Source organism: Geotrypetes seraphini, chromosome 3 (genome assembly GCF_902459505.1).
Source record: "Geotrypetes seraphini chromosome 3, aGeoSer1.1, whole genome shotgun sequence".
In the NCBI taxonomy this organism is placed as follows: Eukaryota; Metazoa; Chordata; class Amphibia; order Gymnophiona; family Dermophiidae; genus Geotrypetes; species Geotrypetes seraphini.
In genome coordinates this window covers 125,581,594-125,601,249 of record NC_047086.1, presented here as the reverse complement: position 1 = coordinate 125,601,249, position 19,656 = coordinate 125,581,594, and the positions used below count along the sequence as shown (strand labels likewise).

The following is a 19,656-nucleotide window of genomic DNA, read 5'->3' as shown; positions in this document are numbered from 1 at the left end:
AGGGATAATTAAGTGAAAGGATGAGGCAGCAAGACTACTCTGGGAGTGGTTGCACTTGATATGGTAAGACTGACAGTGTTACACAGGCCTTGTGAGGATTAATCTGAAACCTGGAGTACAATCAGTTTTAAATCTTTTCCTTTACTTATTTTATTGTTGATTATATAGTTCTACTTTCTGATTTTATTTAATTTTAATTTATTTTCAAATATTTGTACTTTATGTAAAACTGCATAGATGTTTTGCCAATGCGGCATCTGAATTGCATATTCTGCAAGGTTTGAAGTTTTTGCAATTACTCTACAATATTGTCAATCCTGCTAACACAACATTTGCATAATCCAACTGTCCTACAAATAGAGCATGTATAAGGGTAAAAAACAATATCCTATCTAGTAAGATTTTTACAGCACATAACTTCTGCAGCATAGCATTGTCCCTCCCAGTGGCGTAGTAAGGGGTGCCTCCCCCCCTGTGCCCACCGCGCCCTCCTCACCCCCATATACCTCTAAATCTTCGCCAGCACGAGAGGCTTCAGCAGCATGCTCCTCGCTCCAGCGTTGGATTTCCCTCTGACATCACTTTGTGGCCCTGTGACCCAAAAGTGATTCAGAGGGGAACAAGGCTGGTGCAAGCAACAGGCAGAAGTTGCTCGAGCTAGTGAAGATAATCCAGAGTTATAGAGTAGGGGGAGGGATGGTGTGAGCATGGCGGGGCACGGCACACAGGAGCCCGGGACAGTCTGCACCCCCATTACTACGCCACTGGTCCCTCCAGACCAGATTGTCCGCATGAACAGCAAAGGACATTTCATCAATAAACACACCCAGGTATCAAAAGGACGACTACGATAAAATGAGGAAAATTGTTAAAAAGAAGCTAAAAGTATCAGTGGCAAAGGTTAGAATTTTAAACCAGACATGGACATTAATTAAAAATATCATCATGAAAGCCCAGAGCAGATGAAATATTCTACATATTAACAAAGGTGGAAAGAGGAATTGAGAGCTTGTATGGCTAAAAGTTGAAGTGGAAGAGGCCATTAGAGCCAAAAAAAACAACCCCATCCTTTAACGACTGGAAAAAGAATCCAAACAAAGAAAATAAGAAGAGACATAAGCACTGGAAAGTTAAATGCAAACATTGATAAAGAAAGCTAAAAAAAGAATATGAAGAGGAACTTGCTAAAGAGGCAAAAACTCATAGTAACAATTTTTTTAGGTACATCAGGATTAGAAAATGTGAGGGAATCCATGGGACCATTTGATGATCAAGGAACCAAAAGGCGCTCAAGGACCCAACCAGCGTCGGAGCCTTTGTCCCGCCCCCAAGGACTGACCTGCCTGCTTCAGCCCTTTGAAAAGGGCCAACAAGTGTACCACAGTCGATTTGAAACTGACAGAACAGAGAGGAAAGGATCCTCCATCTTCCCTCCCACCCTGCTATGTTTTTTTGCTAAGGTTCTTCTATTAAGATTTTTTGCTAAAGTTTTTTGTTCTTTACTTGCTGTATTGTTAGATGCATGTGTAATTGTTAGATGCATGTGTTAGACGCATGTGTAATTGCTAAACGAATGTAGTAGATGCCTGGGACGCATGTACTAGATGCATTAGACGCATGTATTAGACACATGTGTGATTGCTAAATGCATGTATTAGATGCATGGGATGCATATATTAGACACATCAAACGCATGTATTAGATGCATATGTTAGACGCTTGAGTGATTGTTATACGCATGTATTAGACGCATGCATGACTTAGGTTGGGAGAGCTAACTCCCCCAACACAACCACTACTATCAGTTTCTGGCTACATCTTAAGAGCTGAATCAATCTGTTTGCTATCAACTAAACAACCTAGAAATTGGGAGTGTTAGGGAAACCAATATAGCTATTGCGACAGGAAAAGACATATTACCCTGCAAACATGAATTTCCTATTGATTTTATTGATCTATCTAATAAGAGGTAGCATCAAAGATGTTAACTCACTCTATCCATAATTACATTCAGTCCATTACCCTGATTTATCAATCAAGCACATAATTAACCCACAAGAAGACAGGGTAAATCACATTAACGTAATCTCAAATAAAGGAAGACATCAACAAACCCTTAAAAAAGAATAAGGGAAGTAAAACCTATCAGAACAACTATTCCTACCAAGCCTATCACATCTGCCTCTGTTCCCTGTGCATATCTTAATATTAGATCTGTCAGGAATAAAGCTTTCCTAATTAAAGATTGATCATCAGCAAGCAAATAGCCTGTCTTTTTCTAACCAAATCATGTCTGAAGAAGATCCAGTAATAATTGATCTTCTACCAGATAATTTTAAAATCCTTACGCTAAACCATGAGGAAAGAAAGGGGGAGGATTAGCAATTATTCTTAAGGAAGGATTTGACTTTGAACTATTGGATTCCAAAATAACCAATCAGTTAGAAATATTAGCCTGTAAAATTAGCAAAAAGGAGCTAGAAGAATCCCTATCTTGCATATTATTCTATGTTCCACCGAAAAGCTGGCCAAAAGCCAAAGAGGACTTTTGTGAATTTGTTCTACATAATTCAATTATTCCTTCATACAATATCATCGCAGGTGACATAAACATACACCTAGATGAAGAGGACAATCCAGATACGAAAGACTTTAAAAATTTTCTCTCTCTACTTAATTACAATCTCCCTTTACCCACAAAAACACATGAAAAAGGTCATCACTTAGATGTGGTAGCTATGTTCACAAAGGAAATTTTAGACCCTGCCATCTCTCTACCTGATGGCACCTGGTGTCACGATATCTGGTCTGACCATTCACTTATTATTTCAAATTAATCTGGACTCATTTAAAATCTAAAACACAACCAAGGATAAAAAAAGAGCATTACACAAGGGGTTATATCAATCCAGAGGAATATTGATCACAATATGAACTACAAGCGGAGATAGGAGAAGGAGTCGATTTTTGGGATCACTGGATGAAAACTAGCACATCCATTTTAGATAAAATTGCCCCTAAACGAAATAACAAAAGCTGTGCAAATAAATATAACAAATGGTTTGACACCGAACTTCTAAAAATGAAACAACTAGTAAGACGACTGGAAAGAATTTAGAAAAAAACAGAATTGTCAGACCGTAACAACTGGAGATCTAACATAAAAATCTGCAAACAACTGATAAAAGATAAACGTAAAGCATTCTACTCTTCTAAAATCAACTTATCTAGCACTAGTTCAAAAGGAATCAATACAAAAGAGCTGTTCAACTTGGTTATGAATTTATTTGACACCACACGCCACATTCAACTCATGCACAATATTAAACTACCTTCAGCAAATGATTTAGCACAGCATTTCAATTTAAAAATTACAAACCTAAGAAACAACTGTTCGACAAATGACACTAATGGTCATCAAATAGCTAACATACAAGGAAATGAAATATCAGCAGACAAGATCTGGAGTTCCTTTCAAGATTTAGAATGGAATAATTATATCAAACTATATAACAAATACTCTAAATCATACTGCGTTCTGGACTCATGTCACCCAGAAATTATGAAAGCGGCTCCATTAGAATTTAAACTATCTTTGCTGAATTACTTAGCCCATAACCTAAAAAATTGAAAGTTCCTCACTAATAATGGTCACATAATAACAACAACCCCAATTCCAAAAAATAGTAAAGAATCAGCACTGGTAACCAACTATAGACCAATAGCATCCATTCCATTTATTGTAAAAATCATGGAAGGATTGGTACATACCCAACTGATGGAATATCTTGATCAGTTCTCTCTCTTGCATAAACTTCAATCTGGTTTTAGACCTTTGTTCAGTACTGAGACAGTAATTGCGGCTATCTTAGATAATCTGCGTCTCTTGTTCAGTTAAGGGCCTTAATGCCCTGATCATGCAATTTGATATGAGCTCTGCCTTTGACCTAGTTGACCATGGGAAAATGCTACAATGCCTAGATGCAATTGGTATTAGGGAAGAGGTGTTGGACTGGTTTTGAGGCTTCCTTATGTCCCATACCTATCAAGTACGTTTCAATTACAATCTCTCTGATACCTGGAGAAATCCATCTGGCGTTAACGCAAGGGTCACCACTTTCCCCATTGCTTTTCTATGTCTACATGTCCTCACTAGGTGCACAATTGACTCAGCTGGGGATAAAATTATTTAGTTACGCAGATGACTTTACGATCATCATTCCATTTACTAGCTCTCTCTCGGAAGTTACTCCCAAGACATCAGAAGCACTAAAATTGATGGAGCAATGGATGACTGAATTCAAACTGAAACTTAATTCAGAAAAAACAAAATTTTTTGCAGCTTCGCCACACCCGCTTGACACCAAAACACCACTATGCATCAATAAACTTAGTTATCCTATTCAATCTACTATGAAGGTATTGGGTGTAACACTAGACCAGTGCTTAACCATGAAGGACCAGGTAGACTCCTTAATCAGAAAAGGTTTTTCACTCTCTGGAAACTTTGATCCATCTGAGCATATTTTGAGATGTCAGCATTTAGAATCCTGGTACAATCCCTCGTACTGAGTCAACTTAATTACTATAACATCGACTATTTAGCAATTTCCCAAAAGAATATGCAATGATTACAATTAGTGCAAAATGCAGCGGTCAAACTGATTTTCGGGCTGAAGAAGTTTGATCATGTGACACCTTACTACCAACAGCTGCATTGGCTACCGATGAAGGCACGCATAAAGTTTAAGTTTGCCTGTTCTGCTCTAAAGTACTATACGGTCTAGCCCATAAATACATAACTGACCTTTTCTCCTTCTCAGCCAACAGACATAAGAGAAGCTCACATTTGAACTTCGTTTCCCCTCCAGTTAGAGGATGTAAACTCAAAAGACACCATCAACACCTTTTCTCACATCAGGCAGCATTATGGGGTAAAGATCTAGAACAACTGCTTACGCCTACTACTTATGGGGAATTCAGGAAATGCCTAAAACATATCTGTTCCTGAAGTATCTAGGCAGCTGACCCATACAATTCTTTCTCCTCAATAACTGATCCCTTGAGCTGTTAATCACCAGCTTCCACCCTGTTAAGTTCAATCAATTTGTACCATCTTTTAATCTCTGTAAACCGCAAAGAACTTCACGGTCCTGCAGTATATAAACTGTTGTTATTATTATTATTATTATTATTATAAGGCCATAGCGGAGAGACTGAATGAATTCTTTGCTTCAGTTTTTATGGAAGATGTAAGAGCTCTACCTGAACCAGAAATGGTTTTCAAGGGTGATGATGCAGATGAACTGAAAGAAATTTCTGTGAACCTAGAAGATATACGAAATCAAATTGACAAGTTAAAAGAGTGATAAATCATCTGGACCGGATGATATACATCCCACGGTACTGAAAGAACTCAGACATGAAATTACTGATCTGCTGTTAGAGATCTGTAACCTGTAAAATTGTCTTTAATATCTGGGGAGATCCTGGAAATTACAGACCAATAAGCCTGACTTCAGGGTACGGCAAAATAGTAGAAACAATTATAAAAAATAAAACTGTGAAACACAAACATGATTTAATGGGACAGTGTCAGTATGGGTTCAGCCAAAGGATGACTTGCCTCACCAATTTGCTTGACTTCTTTGAAGGTGTGAATAAAGGTGAGCTAGTTGATGTACTGTAGTTTATTTAGATTTTCAGAAAGCTTTTGACAAAGTTTATTATGAGAGGCTCCTGAGAAAATTAGAGTCATGGGATAGGAAGCAATGTTCAGTTGTGGATTAGGAATTGGTCATCGGACAGAAAACAGAGGGTAGGGTTAAATTGCCATTTTTCTCAATGGAGGAGGGTAAATAATGGAGTGCAGCATGGATTTATTCTGGGACTGGTGCTATTTAATTATTTATAAATGACTTGGAAATTGGAATGAATGAGATGTTTAAATTTGCAGATGACAGACACTAAACTGTTCAAAGTTGTTAAAACTAATGCAGACTGTGAAAAATTGCATGCAGATGTTAGGAAATTGGAAGTGACGTTTGAGAGAACACTGAAGCCGACGTAAGTTGGTGGCTGCTCATGCTGAATTTAAAAAAGTATCGGGAAGGAGCGTGCAGTAGGGTGGGGCGCCACCGCCCCGGGCACCACTCACCCTTGCTACGCCACTGGTTCCAACTACAAATATATGCAAACCAATGCTCCCTCTAAGGATTGGTTAAGTGCCAGCAAATTTCTTCTCATGTGAGCGACAGTTCTACAAATAAAATTTGTGTGTAAGCAACAAGTTCTAAAAATCAACAATTTTCCAGAGTTGCAAACATTTTTGTAAGTAACGATGTAAAATCTGCGAGTGATGGCTTCTAGAATGTATGAGCGATTGCTCATGTGCTCAGCTTAGAGCAGTGGTCTCAAACTCAAAACCTTTGCAAGGCCACATTTTGGATTTGTAGGTACTTGGAGGGCCTCAGAAAAAATAGTGAATGTCTTATTAAAGAAATGACAATTTTGCAGGAGGTAAAACTCTTTATAGTTTATAAATCTTTCCTTTTGGCTAAGTCTTAATAATAGTATTGTCATTTATAGCTAAAGAGACATATGATCAAGAAACTGTTTTATTTTACTTTTGTGATTATGATAAATATACAGAGGGCCTCAAAATAGTACCTGGCGGGCTGCATGTGGCCCCCGGGCCGCGAGTTTGAGACCACTGGCTTAGAGGGAACATAAATGCCAACCAAAAACCTAGTCCAATTTTTGTGAAGTCTTGGTTATTAGAAGAAAGAAGGGATAGGTATAAAGGGAGTCCTGTTTTCCAGTGAATGTTATAGGCACCCAATCCTAGGCTTTGTTTGCTTGCTCTTCTGGAGCATCTAGAACACTGGCAGTTTATCATCTCCTGATACAAAGAAGTTCTATGCTGGGATTCTTCACTGCCGGAAGATATTCCCTACATTTCTTGTTCCAAGAACTGGTTTGCAAGGTAGAACTCATTTTAGATGAGGAAAAAATGTTACATTTTGGAGGGTGAGTGGGGGTTGGAACTGGTTCAAAAGGAATGCTGGCAAAAAGACAGAAAAAGCAAGAGAGGCAAATAGACTTTATACTTCAGCAATTAAAAAAAAAAAAAAAATAGCAAAGAAAAGTAGTTTAAGTGGATTTGCATAATGGCTGTATAAAAAGCCTCAGGCATCCTTGGAAAAACTAAGATTTTTCTAAGCTCAGATAAATATGTTTGCTGACACTGTCAATTGGTGCCCAATTGTACAACGGACTCGTCCCACTGGTTAATGGATAAACAAATGAAAACATAACTTATTTTACAACAAAATTGTAAACCAGAACCCCTACAGAATTTCAGCTATAATAGTAGTAGGATATTCAGTGGCATGAAATGGCATCAATGAAGGATACACCAAACAAGTTTAAGAACCAGCATTTTAACCTTCAAGGTTTCTGACAATTCTGTTTACCAAATTAAAAAAAAAAGAAACTGGCCTTGTAAAAAGAGAGCAAGCAATTTAAGTGTTTTATAAAGCCATATGTGCTTCTCAGTTCAAAAGTACATAAACACTTCTTCAAACCTAACTAATGAGGAGTTGTACCTCTGCTTTGCTGAGCTGGTCTTTAAGTTTCTCCACTTCTTCTCTAAGCTCCCGGATGATTCGCGCATTAGGGTCTTCATTCACTACAGCATGGTTGACAATGTTCTTTGCTCTATCTGCATATCTCAGTGTGGAGAGGGTTTCATCATAGTTATCTGCTGCAGGGCTCACTGTAGCCACCATGGCAGTTTTACTGTTGCCTCCCAGACTGTCCTGTAAAGAAAACCAATGTAAATAATTCTGCATTAAACTATATAAAATGTATTCAAATATATTCATCCTATTGGAGTGCTAATACGTTTGAATACTGGAGATAGAGGAATATAAAATATATATTTCTCAGCATTAGCTGCAGAACATGAGATGCATTCTTTGTTCCTTTTCTCTTACGCTTATAATAAACTGGAGAATGAAAGGAAAAAAGTAAAATATCAAGGGGATATAAACACAAATGGTAATTCAGTAGAACAGACCAAGCAATAATTTACTACAGAAATAGACTGAAAGATGCACAGCATAATAACTCAGTAGTTCCAGCAGCACAGATCTATTTGTAGTCACCCATGTCTTAAAACCAACTCAATTTAGATAGCTTACCAATTATTTCAATATCCTACGAGTGGTCAAACTTCTACAGTTGGAAGCTGGAAAATGTATATCTTTGCTGCTTGATCAATAATGATTGGGTAGAGCAGATAAGCCAATAGACCTTTTCTCACTTACATCTACTTTATTACTATGTAAAGCAACTACTGTATTAATAAGAATAAGGCATCAACTGCAGACTGACTTTACTAAAGGGCATTAAAAGAAATAAAGCATAATTATAATGAGTAAAGAAAACCAAATATGATGATAACTACATTATTGTAGCTATTATCTACATGGGTGACCAGAAGAGTCAATCCAATGTCCACACAGGGGAAAATTCTAGACATGACTGAGGATTGTATGCCTCCTATTTTTATTTACAAACCTTTGATATATCACCAATCACATCATGATGCTCCTAGGCAGTAGAAAATGACACGAGGAAATATTTATCCTGATCCCTGTGGGATCTATCTCCATCCCTGTCCCTTCCCCGCAAGCTCTGTCCTCATCTGTAGAAGCCTCAAATATTTATGATTTTAAAATGTTTGAGGCTTGGGCAGAGTTTGGGAATAAAACAGGAGTGCTTTTTGCAAGGAAACTAAAAGAAAGGTGAGAAATGCAGTTCATAGGAAAGATAAAGAAGGGAGAACACATGGTATGCACTGAAACGGAGATCTGAGACCAAGCTGAATGGCATTATCAACAACTGTATAGTGCTGGAGAGGAGCAAAGATATTGATATTTAATTGCAATTCAAGATCCCTTAGGGGGGAAGCAAAAAGGGAACTATTGAATGTTCAACAGGGGCAGAAATGGTACGTACGAACATAAGAGTTGTCATACTGGGACAGACTGAAGGTCCATAGAAACATAGAAAATGATGGCAGAAAAGGGCCACGGCCCATCTAGTCTGCCCACACTAATGACCCACCCCCTAACTACCTCCATGAAGACATCCCACAAGCCAATCCCATCTTTTCTTAAAATCTGGCACGCTGCTGGCCTCAATTACCTGTTGTGGAAGATTATTCCAGCGATCAACCATCCTTTCGGTGATGAAATATTTTCTGATGTCGCCATGAAATTTCCCACCCCTGATTTTCAACGGATGCCCTCTTGTTGACGTGGGTCCTTTAAGAAAAAAGAGATCTTCTTCCATCTCGATACGGCCCGTGACATATTTGAACGTCTCAATCATGTCACCCCTCTCTCTGCGTTCCTCGAGTGAGTATAGCTGCAACTTACCCAACTGTTCCTCATAAGGGAGATCCTTGAGTCCTGAGACCATCCTGGTGGCCATTCGCTGAACCAACTCAACTCTCCGCACATCGTTTTGATAATGCGGCCTCCAGAATTGTAAACAGTATTCCAGATGGGGTCTCACCATGGATCTGTACAACGGCATTATGACCTCGGGCTTACTGCTGATGAAACTTCTACGGATACAGCCCATGATTTGTCTAGCCCTGGATGAAGCTTTTTCCACTTGATTGGCAGTCTTCATGTCTTCGCTAATGATCACTCCCAAGTCACGTTCTGCTACAGTCCTTGCTAGGATCTCCCCATTTAGGGTGTAAGTCCTGCATGGATTTTTGCCGCCAAGGTTCATCAAGGCCAGTATTCTGTTTCCAACAGTGACCAACCCTGATCACAAGTACCTTGCAAATATCAAAGATTTTATGCTGCTCATCCTAGGAATAAGCAGTGGATTTCCCCAAGTCCATCTTAATAACACCTTTTTTTAAGGAAATTATCCAAACCTTTTCTAAACCCTGCTAACTGCTTTTACCACATTCTCCAGCAATGAATTTCAAAGTTTATACATAAAGTGAAGAAATATTTTCTCCAGTTTGTTTTAAATCTACTACTTAGTAGCCTCATTGCAGGCCACCTAGTCCTTTTTTGGAAACAACAAACAAGTGATTCACATCTACCCATTCCACTCCACTTAAAACCAGACAAAGCACTATGCTTAGATGGCTTTACTGCTCAATTTTACACACAGTATGTAGGAGATTTATTAGTTAGAATGGGTAATTTATTGCAGGGCGAGTCCCTCCCCTCCTCCATGACAGGGGTACAAAAAGGAGAGAAAGATCTAACAGTTGTGGGTTTTATAGACTTAGCTCACTCTTGAATACAGATGTCAAGTTAATAGTTAAGACATTTACTTCTAGGCAAGCAAAGGCTATTACTACTACTACCACTACTATTTATCATTTCTATAGCACTACTAGGCATACGCAGTACTGTACATCAAACATGGAATACAGTTCCCTGCTGAACGAGCTTACAATATAGTTATGACTTCACAATTGACTCTCCGGCATCTTTTCCTCTCTCTCAATGCTCCTGCTCCCCTGCTCAATCTTTCAACTCTATCCCCTTTGCCATCTCTCTCAACAACCCCCCCTCCCAATCTAGCATTTCTCCTGCTACTTTACACTCTCCCTTGATCAGCCTCTCTTATCCCCATCTTCTTCCTCTGCAGTTCTACATCTCTTCCTCCACTCCCTTAGGCTGCCAATGGTCCAGTATTCCTCCCTGATTCCCATATCTCCTTCTCCAACTTACCTCCCAAACTCATCTTTAAGTCCCAGGCAATTCGCACAAGGCGCCCGATCCCAGTCCCAAATCTTTCCTTCCAAGACCTGTACATGTAGATCAACTGGGTTTTGTGCAAGGGCATCAAGCAGCAGATAATATTACATGAACCCTGCAAATTATGTGGTCATGTGGTGGATACAAAAAAAAAAAAAAAAAGAAAAAAGTGTTTGACTGGACCAGCTAGCAATAGTGGGGGTGGGTGAAAACTATTTCACTTGGGTGCGACAGTTATACAAGAACCCTGTAGCATGTATGAAAGTTAATGGCAAGTATTCAGAGCAATTTCGCATCTAAGTTAGAACATTTCAAATGGATGTCCAACTTGCATGTGCTTTCAAACATGAAATATGTAAAGATTTCCCATTCAAAAATACATAAGATGGTTGTTCATATGCTGGAAATGTCCAGCCTGAACATCCATTTTATGAAATGGAAATGTCCAAACTATGAACAGGGAAAAACAAGGGACCCAGATGTGTATATGGCAGCATTCTTTAAAACTGGCCACACAGACATCCATGCAGAGCAAAGGGTCAGCCTTGTGGGTAGTGCAATGAACTATGAATCAAGGGACTCAGGTTAAAATCCCATTTTAGCGCATATTTTGTAATTATGGGCCCTCTAGGAACAGCAGCATATCTATTGTTTCTGAATGTACACCACTTCTATAGCTTTTAGGCTTGAAGGTGGCTTATATATTTTAGATACAGTAGATTTTATTTATTTTTTTTATTTCTAGAGGACTCAATTCTATAAAACAGAGCTAAAGTGGTTGGTTCCCTTGGTTTGCAGAATACTTATGCAAACATAGAGCCATGGGGAGGTATGGAGACAGTAGGGAAGATGAGGGCCTCTTTCCACTAGAGCAGTCATTAGATATGAACCTACTTTTATTAAAGAGACATATCTACATTCGCTGAATGGTAAGCTAAAGGGCTAATTTGTCTTGATCAGTTATTGGATGATGGGGAGCTGATCCTCTTTAGAACTTTTAAAGACATTTGCAAAACTGGAAAAAAAAAATTCTCAGGGGTTCAAGTTGTGTGTCCAATATTACATGAGAACCTCAGAATTGGTGTGAGAAACTTTGGAGGAAACAGAAAAACTAGAACAACTATGCAAAGAATGAAGGGGGCTATCACTTTTTGAGGCTGGTAGTTTAAAAGTGCAAGTTTATGCTAAAATTGGAACAGGAATTAGGAGAGGCCCAATGGAACAGAATTTTTTGAAAGAAATGTTCTCGTGTATATTTGTTAAAGAAAATATATATATAACGTTATAACCAGGTGGTATTTAATATCAGTGTGCCTCAAAGAAATCCTATTGGGCTTTAAAGGGGGAATTAAAATACCAAATTCTCAAGGTTACATGTCAACAAATGAAACTTCCATGCAACACTTCAAAGCCTTTGTGATGATTCAAGCTTCAAAAACCCCTCAGCAACCAAACATAAGAACTGAACCAGAATGAGGGGAGCCTTGCTGGTGGGAGAGGATACAACCTGAGAGGCTCGTCTGGTTCCTGGCCACCCGCAGCAGCGGTTTTGCTGCTAATTTTCCTTCGTGTGCAGGCACTGAGCAGGCACCTACAGAGACGGACCCCTTGATGTCACCGGGTCCGTCTCTACATCTTTAAAACCAAGCCGCTGCCGCGGCTGAATTCGGGAGCCTTGCTGGTGGGAGAGGATACAACCTGAGAGGCTCGTCTGGTTCCTGGCCACCCGCAGCAGCGGTTTTGCTGCTAATTTTCCTTCGCATGCAGGCACTGAGCAGGCACCTACAGAGACGGACCCTTTGATGTCACCAGGTCCGTCTCTACATCTTTAAAACCAAGCCGCTGCCGCAGCTGAATTCAGGAGCCTTGCTGGTGGGAGAGGATACAACCTGAGAGGCTTGTCTGGTTCCTGGCCACCCGCAGCAGTGGTTTTGCTGCTAATTTTTCTTCGCGTGCAGGCACTGAGCAGGCACCTACAGAGACGGACCCCTTGATGTCACCGGGTCCGTCTCTATATCTTTAAAAACAAGCTGCTGCCGCGGTTGCGGCCGCAGCCGCAGGGTGTGGCCGAAGGGGCGTGCCCTAAGGGGCACGCCAGGCCCCTTGGGAGCCCCTTGGAGCCACGAAGAGCCCGGGAGCTGGAAGTTACTTTGGTAAATATATAAAATCTTTCTATATATTTTACATGACTTTAAAATATGGGAAAAAGAAAGATAAAACCTAAAAGCTCTACACCAGTGGTTTCGGGCCCTATGGACAGACACTTATTATTACTGGATAATCCACCGGTGGTACCACCAGATATAGACTCCTCTTTGTCAGGGGCCTCAATAAGTCCTCTCATTCGGACTCCTCCCCTTCATCCGGTACCCAGTGATAGTGGGAATATAACCCCCACTATATCTGATGCTCAAGTGATTTCATCCACCCACTTAAGTAAATTAGTATATGCTGAAATACCTAAGCCTTTGACATTTTCTGGTGGAGTGGATGAATCCACACGAACAGAAGAAACACAGGATATTACCTTAAAAGACTTATGGCTAGGTATATCTAGGGTTGAAGGGTTTCTGAGGACAACGATGAAGCAAATGGGAGATTATTCTCAATTAGTTTCTTCTAAATTAGAGAATGTGGATGTTAATTTAGGTTGTTTGGACAAACGACTAAATGTGGTAGAAAATCAATGTAACAATTTGCAAGCTGTCTCTGTATCAGCTGTTAAAGATTCAACCGTAATACATTCTAAAATTGAATCTATAGAAAATATGAATAGAGTGAAAAATCTACGCTTGGTCAATTTTCCAGTAACCCACTTATTGTCACCTGAGATTTTACTAAGGAAGTTCTTTAAAGAAGTACTGGGATTGACCAATGCGGAGAATTTTCCAATAAATAATTATTATTATATTCCTTTTAAAAAACTTGAATCTGCCCAGGGGGAGGACCATCTGATCACACCAGAGGTAAATTTGACTGAATTTCTAGAAGATACACAGGATGTGATTCAGACTCGGTCCACCCTGGTAATAACATGCATGAGCAAGATGGACAAAATGTTGATAATGAGACTTTATTTCAAAAATAGGTTAACAAAATTTTTTGGAGATTTGGTCAGGATTTTTCCGGATGTATCCAGAACCACACAGTTGAGGAGGAAAGAATTTTTGAAACTGAAGGATAGAGTGTTGGCACTGGATGCATCCTTTTATTTGAAATTTCCCTGTAAATGTATGATCAAACTACAAGATATTGAATATACTTTTTGGGATCCAATACAATTACAACAATTCTTAATTGCAAGAGAAAAGAAATAGAAATGAGATTTGTTTCATTTGTTTTATCTTACTGAGGAATATGAGGAGAATTAATATTATAGTATCCTAGATTATGGAATGACTCAGGATTCATAATTATGAACCAAGAATCATTATCCTTTATATTTCTTGAATTTACTTTATTAGAAAATAGCAAGATAACTCCCCATTAATGTGGGCTTGAAAGGAGCTTTGTATGTATGATTTGATTATGTATTGTTTTATGTGTTTTTCCTTTTTTTCTTCTGTATCTTTGGATATTGTAAAGTATTCAAAATTATAAATAAAAAAAAAGAAAAAAAAAGAACTGAACCAGAATGCAACTTTAGTTGGCTTCCTAGCCCTTCTAAGGGTGAGCCATGGAAAAGTAGCAAATAGTACATAGCTTGCTTACTTTATGACAGATGAAGCTTGGTTTCATTTAATCAGGTCACAAATTCCCAGAATATGAAGTACTGGTCCACTGAAAATCCTCACTTAACTCATGGAACACTTCACGACCAGAAAATGTATTTATTTATTTTCATATTTATATATCACTTAATTTATGGTTTATATTCAGGTACTGAAGCATTTTTCTCAATCTGTCCTGGTGGGCTCACACACTATCTAATGTACCTGGGGCAATGGGTTATTAAGTGACTTGCCCAGGGTCACAGGGAGCAGCATGGGATTTGAATCCACAACCTCATGGTGCTGAGGATGTAGCTCTAACCACTGTGCCACACACTACCCCTTTTGGTGTTTGGTGTGCAGGGTCAGAAACACGAATAGTGGGCCCAATTTTCTTCTATTCAACTGTCAATACCACGGTTTGCCTGGACATCTTTGAACTTGTGGGTAGTTGAATAAAAACAATCCACTTGCTCTTTCATCTTATCATACTATCATCAGAGACAGGCTACTTTTCTATGGCCTACCCTGTACTTAGGCTTTGAAGCCAGCTTCAAGCTAGACAGGTAGAGCCTTTTCTGTCAAGCCCAAATCATTCTTGGTAACATATTAAGCATAAAGTCAAACATAGTGATGAAAACTGACAGTGAAAAATTTAAATTTTAATGACATTTTTTATGAGATAGGTAAATCTCATCATAAAACTGGTTGATAAATAAAAGTGAAAAAAATACAATTAAACCTGGATTGATAGCATTAAGTAGGGATCTGTGGATTAGAATTGCAACTCGTGCAATAAAAGAACTAAGCACAGTGACTTGAAGGGAATAGAAAAGAAATCTGGGGGGGGGAAGCACTCAAAAGATTGTAAAAAAATAAAAATAAATAAATCTAGCAGCCCAAAATAGCTACACGAATGCTCTGTCAGGACATTCTCTAACTGAGTAAGTGTAAGTATGTGTGTGCTCTGCATTAGAGAATGACACGGTGAAAAAATTGGTCCCCGTCACCGCCCCGTCCCCGTCTCACCATCCCCGTCACCGCCCCGTCCCCGTCTCACCATCCCCGTCACCGCCCCGTCCCCGTCTCACCATCCTCTTCACCGCCCCGTCACCGCCACTGCCACCCCATTCACCGCCCCGTCACCGCCACTGCAATCCCATTCACTTTTCTTTATTTACGTATAAAGGAAACATTCTTTAAAACTTTAAAACTTAGTTAAATATTAGTTAATAACTATACAAAAACAAAACACGCAGAGAAAAAATTAATTAATAAAAATTCTCAAAACTGACACATTTTGATCACTAAATTTAAAATAGTTATTTTTCATACAGTTTTTCAATCACTAATCTTCCACCACCCCTGGGGCTAGCAATGCAAAAACAAACACGACATGTACTTTAAATGCTGCCGTGATTAGCATAGTGACCGCGGCTACGGCTGCAAGTCTCCCCTCCCCCCAGCGATCACGGCAGGAGGGCACCCAACCCCTCCTGTAGACCCCCCCAACGGCCCTCCCGACAATCGCAGCAGAAGGGTACCCAACCCCTCCTGCCGGTCCTCCCAATGGCCTCCCCTAAGGTCGCCGGCAGGAGGGTACCCAACCCCTCCTGCTGGACCCCCCCCAACGAACCCTCCCACCCCGGAACCCCCTTAGTCTTACTTTCCAAGTTGGACCGGACAGCTCCTCGCTCGTCTGGCCAGCAGGCCTGCCTCCGTCCAAATGAGGCGGGCCCGCCCCCCCCCTCCCCTGCCTCCCAATGGCCTCCCCTAAGATCGCCGGCAGGAGGGTACCCAACCCCTCCTGCTGGACCCCCCCCCAACGAACCCTCCCACCCCGGAACCCCCTTAGTCTTACTTTTCAAGTTGGACCGGACAGCTCCTCGCTCGTCTGGCCAGCAGGCCTGCCTCCGTCCAAATGAGGCGGGCCCGCCCCTACCCTGCCCAACCCACAGGATCCTAGGGCCTGATTGGTCTAGGCACCTAAAGCCACTCCCGCTATAGGAGGGGCCGTAGGTGCTTGGGCCAATCAGGCCCTAGGATCCTGTGGGTTAGGCAGGGGAGGGGAGGGGAGGGGCGGGCCCGCCTCATTTGGACGGAGGCAGGCCTGCTGGCCAGACGAGCGAGGAGCTGTCCGGTCCAACTTGAAAAGTAAGACTAAGGGGGTTCCGGGGTGGGAGGGTTCGTTTGGGGGGGGGTCCAGCAGGAGGGGTTGGGTACCCTCCTGCCGGCGATCTTAGGGGAGGCCATTGGGAGGCAGGGGAGGGGAGGGGAGGGGCGGGCCCGCCTCATTTGGACGGAGGCAGGCCTGCTGGCCAGACGAGCGAGGAGCTGTCCGGTCCAACTTGAAAAGTAAGACTAAGGGGGTTCCGGGGTGGGAGGGTTCGTTGGGGGGGGGTCCAGCAGGAGGGGTTGGGTACCCTCCTGCCGGCGATCTTAGGGGAGGCCATTGGGAGGACCGGCAGGAGGGGTTGGGTACCCTTCTGCTGCGATTGGCAGGAAGGGTTGAAATGACAAATGAGGAGCACGGTGAAATAGCGGTTCCTAGAAGGGGGTACATTGGCCCGCGGGGACAAACCTGTTCACCGTTTCCGCGGTCGGTGAATGGCCTTGTCCCCGTCACCGCAGCGACTGCTAGTTTTCTTCCCCGTTTTCGGCGGTGACCCGCGGCTTAAATGCGGTGGCCGCGGGTAAACCGTCACCGTGTCATTCTCTACTCTGCATCCTGTACCATCTCCCTCCTGACATCTTGCAGGCCTCCACTGGGCCTGCTGTTAATAGCTGGTGGTCTAGCGGTGGGCCGTTAGGCGGGAACCCTCTTGCCTCCTGTCCCAGCTGACTCTCACAATTCTCATCTCCCTTCCTCCTCCCCGATTACTATACACAGTACCTTTAACTCACTGGTAGTCCAGAGGTAAACCAGGCTAGAAGTGATCTTCATATGCAGAGCTGCTATCTGAATGGCTGCCATGAGTTCTCCTGCCCCACTTCACTGCCACCAGGGAGTTTAAAGGTACTATATATACTAATCGAGGAGGTGGGAGGGAGGCAAAAATTATGAAAGTTGGCCAGGACAGGCGGGATCCCTACTGTCCCGGCCTACCACTGGACCACCAAGTCTATGGCAGGTCCGGCGAAGGCCTGCAATAGGTCCGGGAGGAGGGTAGGTGGGCAATGACCCGAACATAAACCGAGACCCCTATTTTTTTGGGCCATTATTTTGACCCCAAAATCTTGGTTTATGTTAAGAGTATTTACAATATATTCCTCCAAAACTTTCCTAGGAAGCTCTAGAAAGATTTTCTGCCCTTGTTCAAATTATAGCTATGAGGCTCTATTCTACCTCCTTGTCATTACTACTTCACAGAAAAAGTGTTGTATGATGAGAAAGTAAAAAAAGATGTTAGCAATTCTACTGCTCTGTTAAATATTCATTTAAGTGGATTCTACAAAACAAAAAGAATGTAAATTATTAACACTAGACTTTTAAAAAAACTATTGAATTTGCACTTTTAATATGAAACCAGAAGCATTTTCCAGCTGCTGTTGCAGGTTCAGTGTCTCATCTTCTCCTCTTCCACTTGATTTACGTATGTCGATTTAGGCCTTAATTTAATATAGTTGTTTTGACCCTGCAGCAGCAAATCATAAATCAACTAAATCCTGTTTTCAGACAAGATAGATTTCATAAATATCAGGTTTCAAAGCACTACCACTTGCCTAGTAGCTAAAATCAATGACCTCCTTTGACCTTTTCCTCAAATAATAATTGGTTCACACTTCAACACTGCATTCCTAGTAGGAGGAAACCGAGAACTAATGACTTTATTCAGTGCATCTCAAATCAGCCAAAGGTTCTGTAAAGTCAGGTTACATAAGGTGTCAGACCTAAAGAAACAAGTTGTGAGCTATGTAATTCAGTAACCTAAATTGAAAAGAGTACATTGTTTTTAGTTTATTTTACACTAAGACTTGTACACAATGCCTCTTGAAGAAAGTGGATGTTAAAAGGCAATATCCTTTCAAAACTCTGTTTTACTATAATGGCTTGAATTTGAGAAGGAAAAAAGTTTTTGCCTTTATCAGCTAATTTTATTTCTCTTCAGTCCTACCAGACAGTCAGCTGAATGAATTATGCCCTTCTACTAGCAGATGGTGGTAGAACACATGCTTCTGAACCACGTCCTATACAGGGCACCGTGCAGCCAGTAGTTCTTCAGGCCAAAAGATGGCATCCTACAGCCAACTACAGGATGCCTTCCCCACCACAGGAACAACTGCAGGTAACTGAATGCAAACTATACTAGAGGCATGCACAGGAATGGGAACTCTGTCTAGTCTGGAAGGACTGAAGGAAGAGAAAATTAATAGGCAAGTCCAAATTTGTTCTTATTTATTGTCCACTAGGACAGTCTAGATAAATAGGTTGTATCCTTTACTGTAGGCAGGATCAAAAACAAATGCATTAAGTACGCCTGCTTGGTATGTCCATCTAGCCTAGAGAATGGATGCACTGAGGACCCAAGTTTCAAGTTTATTCAAAATTTATTAGTCCGCTTATCAATTTTCTAAGCGGAGTACAGAAATTTAAAATGTGGGTTATACATTTTAGATGACAAAGTCAGATGTATTTGACACGTAAAGGGATAAGGGGGAGAACTACATCAATGGATAGGACAGAAAGATGTACAGTCAAACCTCAGTTTGCGAGTAACCCGGATTGTGAGTGTTTTGCAAGACGAGCAAAACTTGTCTCGCAAACCGAGTGTTGACTCGATTTGCGAGCACCCCCCCCGATAACCGTCATCCCCCCCCCCGCTCGAACCGGCACCCCCCCCCCTTGCGCGAACAACTTGAAATTAACCCCCTCCCCCGTCTGGCACCGGCACGTAACCCACAGAACGTGCCGGTGCCGCTGGAAGATCTTCCTATCTCTGACGGGCCTTGAGCATACATCTGTACATGCTCAAGGCCTTCTAATTCTCCCTCTCGCCGAGGCTTCTGGGTGCAAGTAGTGGCAGCAGATGAGCAGCGGCGGTGGACCGGGGAGGAAGTTTAAATCGGGCATGGAAGGAGGCTTTTGTTTTCCGGGGGGGAAGGAAGTAGGCAGGCAAACTGGCTGACTTTGGGAGAGACAGGCA

General features: G+C 41.4%; 1 protein-coding gene across 3 annotated transcripts in view; it reads right to left on the bottom strand.

The window, feature by feature from the left end:
- Window positions 1-19,656, bottom strand: part of KIF13B (kinesin family member 13B) — a 485,412-nt gene that overhangs the window by 291,301 nt on the left and 174,455 nt on the right. For all 3 annotated transcript variants that reach the window (XM_033935468.1, XM_033935467.1, XM_033935469.1), the window contains exon 11: window positions 7,608-7,820. In XM_033935468.1, coding sequence (XP_033791359.1) covers window positions 7,608-7,820 — 213 coding nt within the window. The remainder of the gene's footprint in view (window positions 1-7,607; window positions 7,821-19,656) is intronic.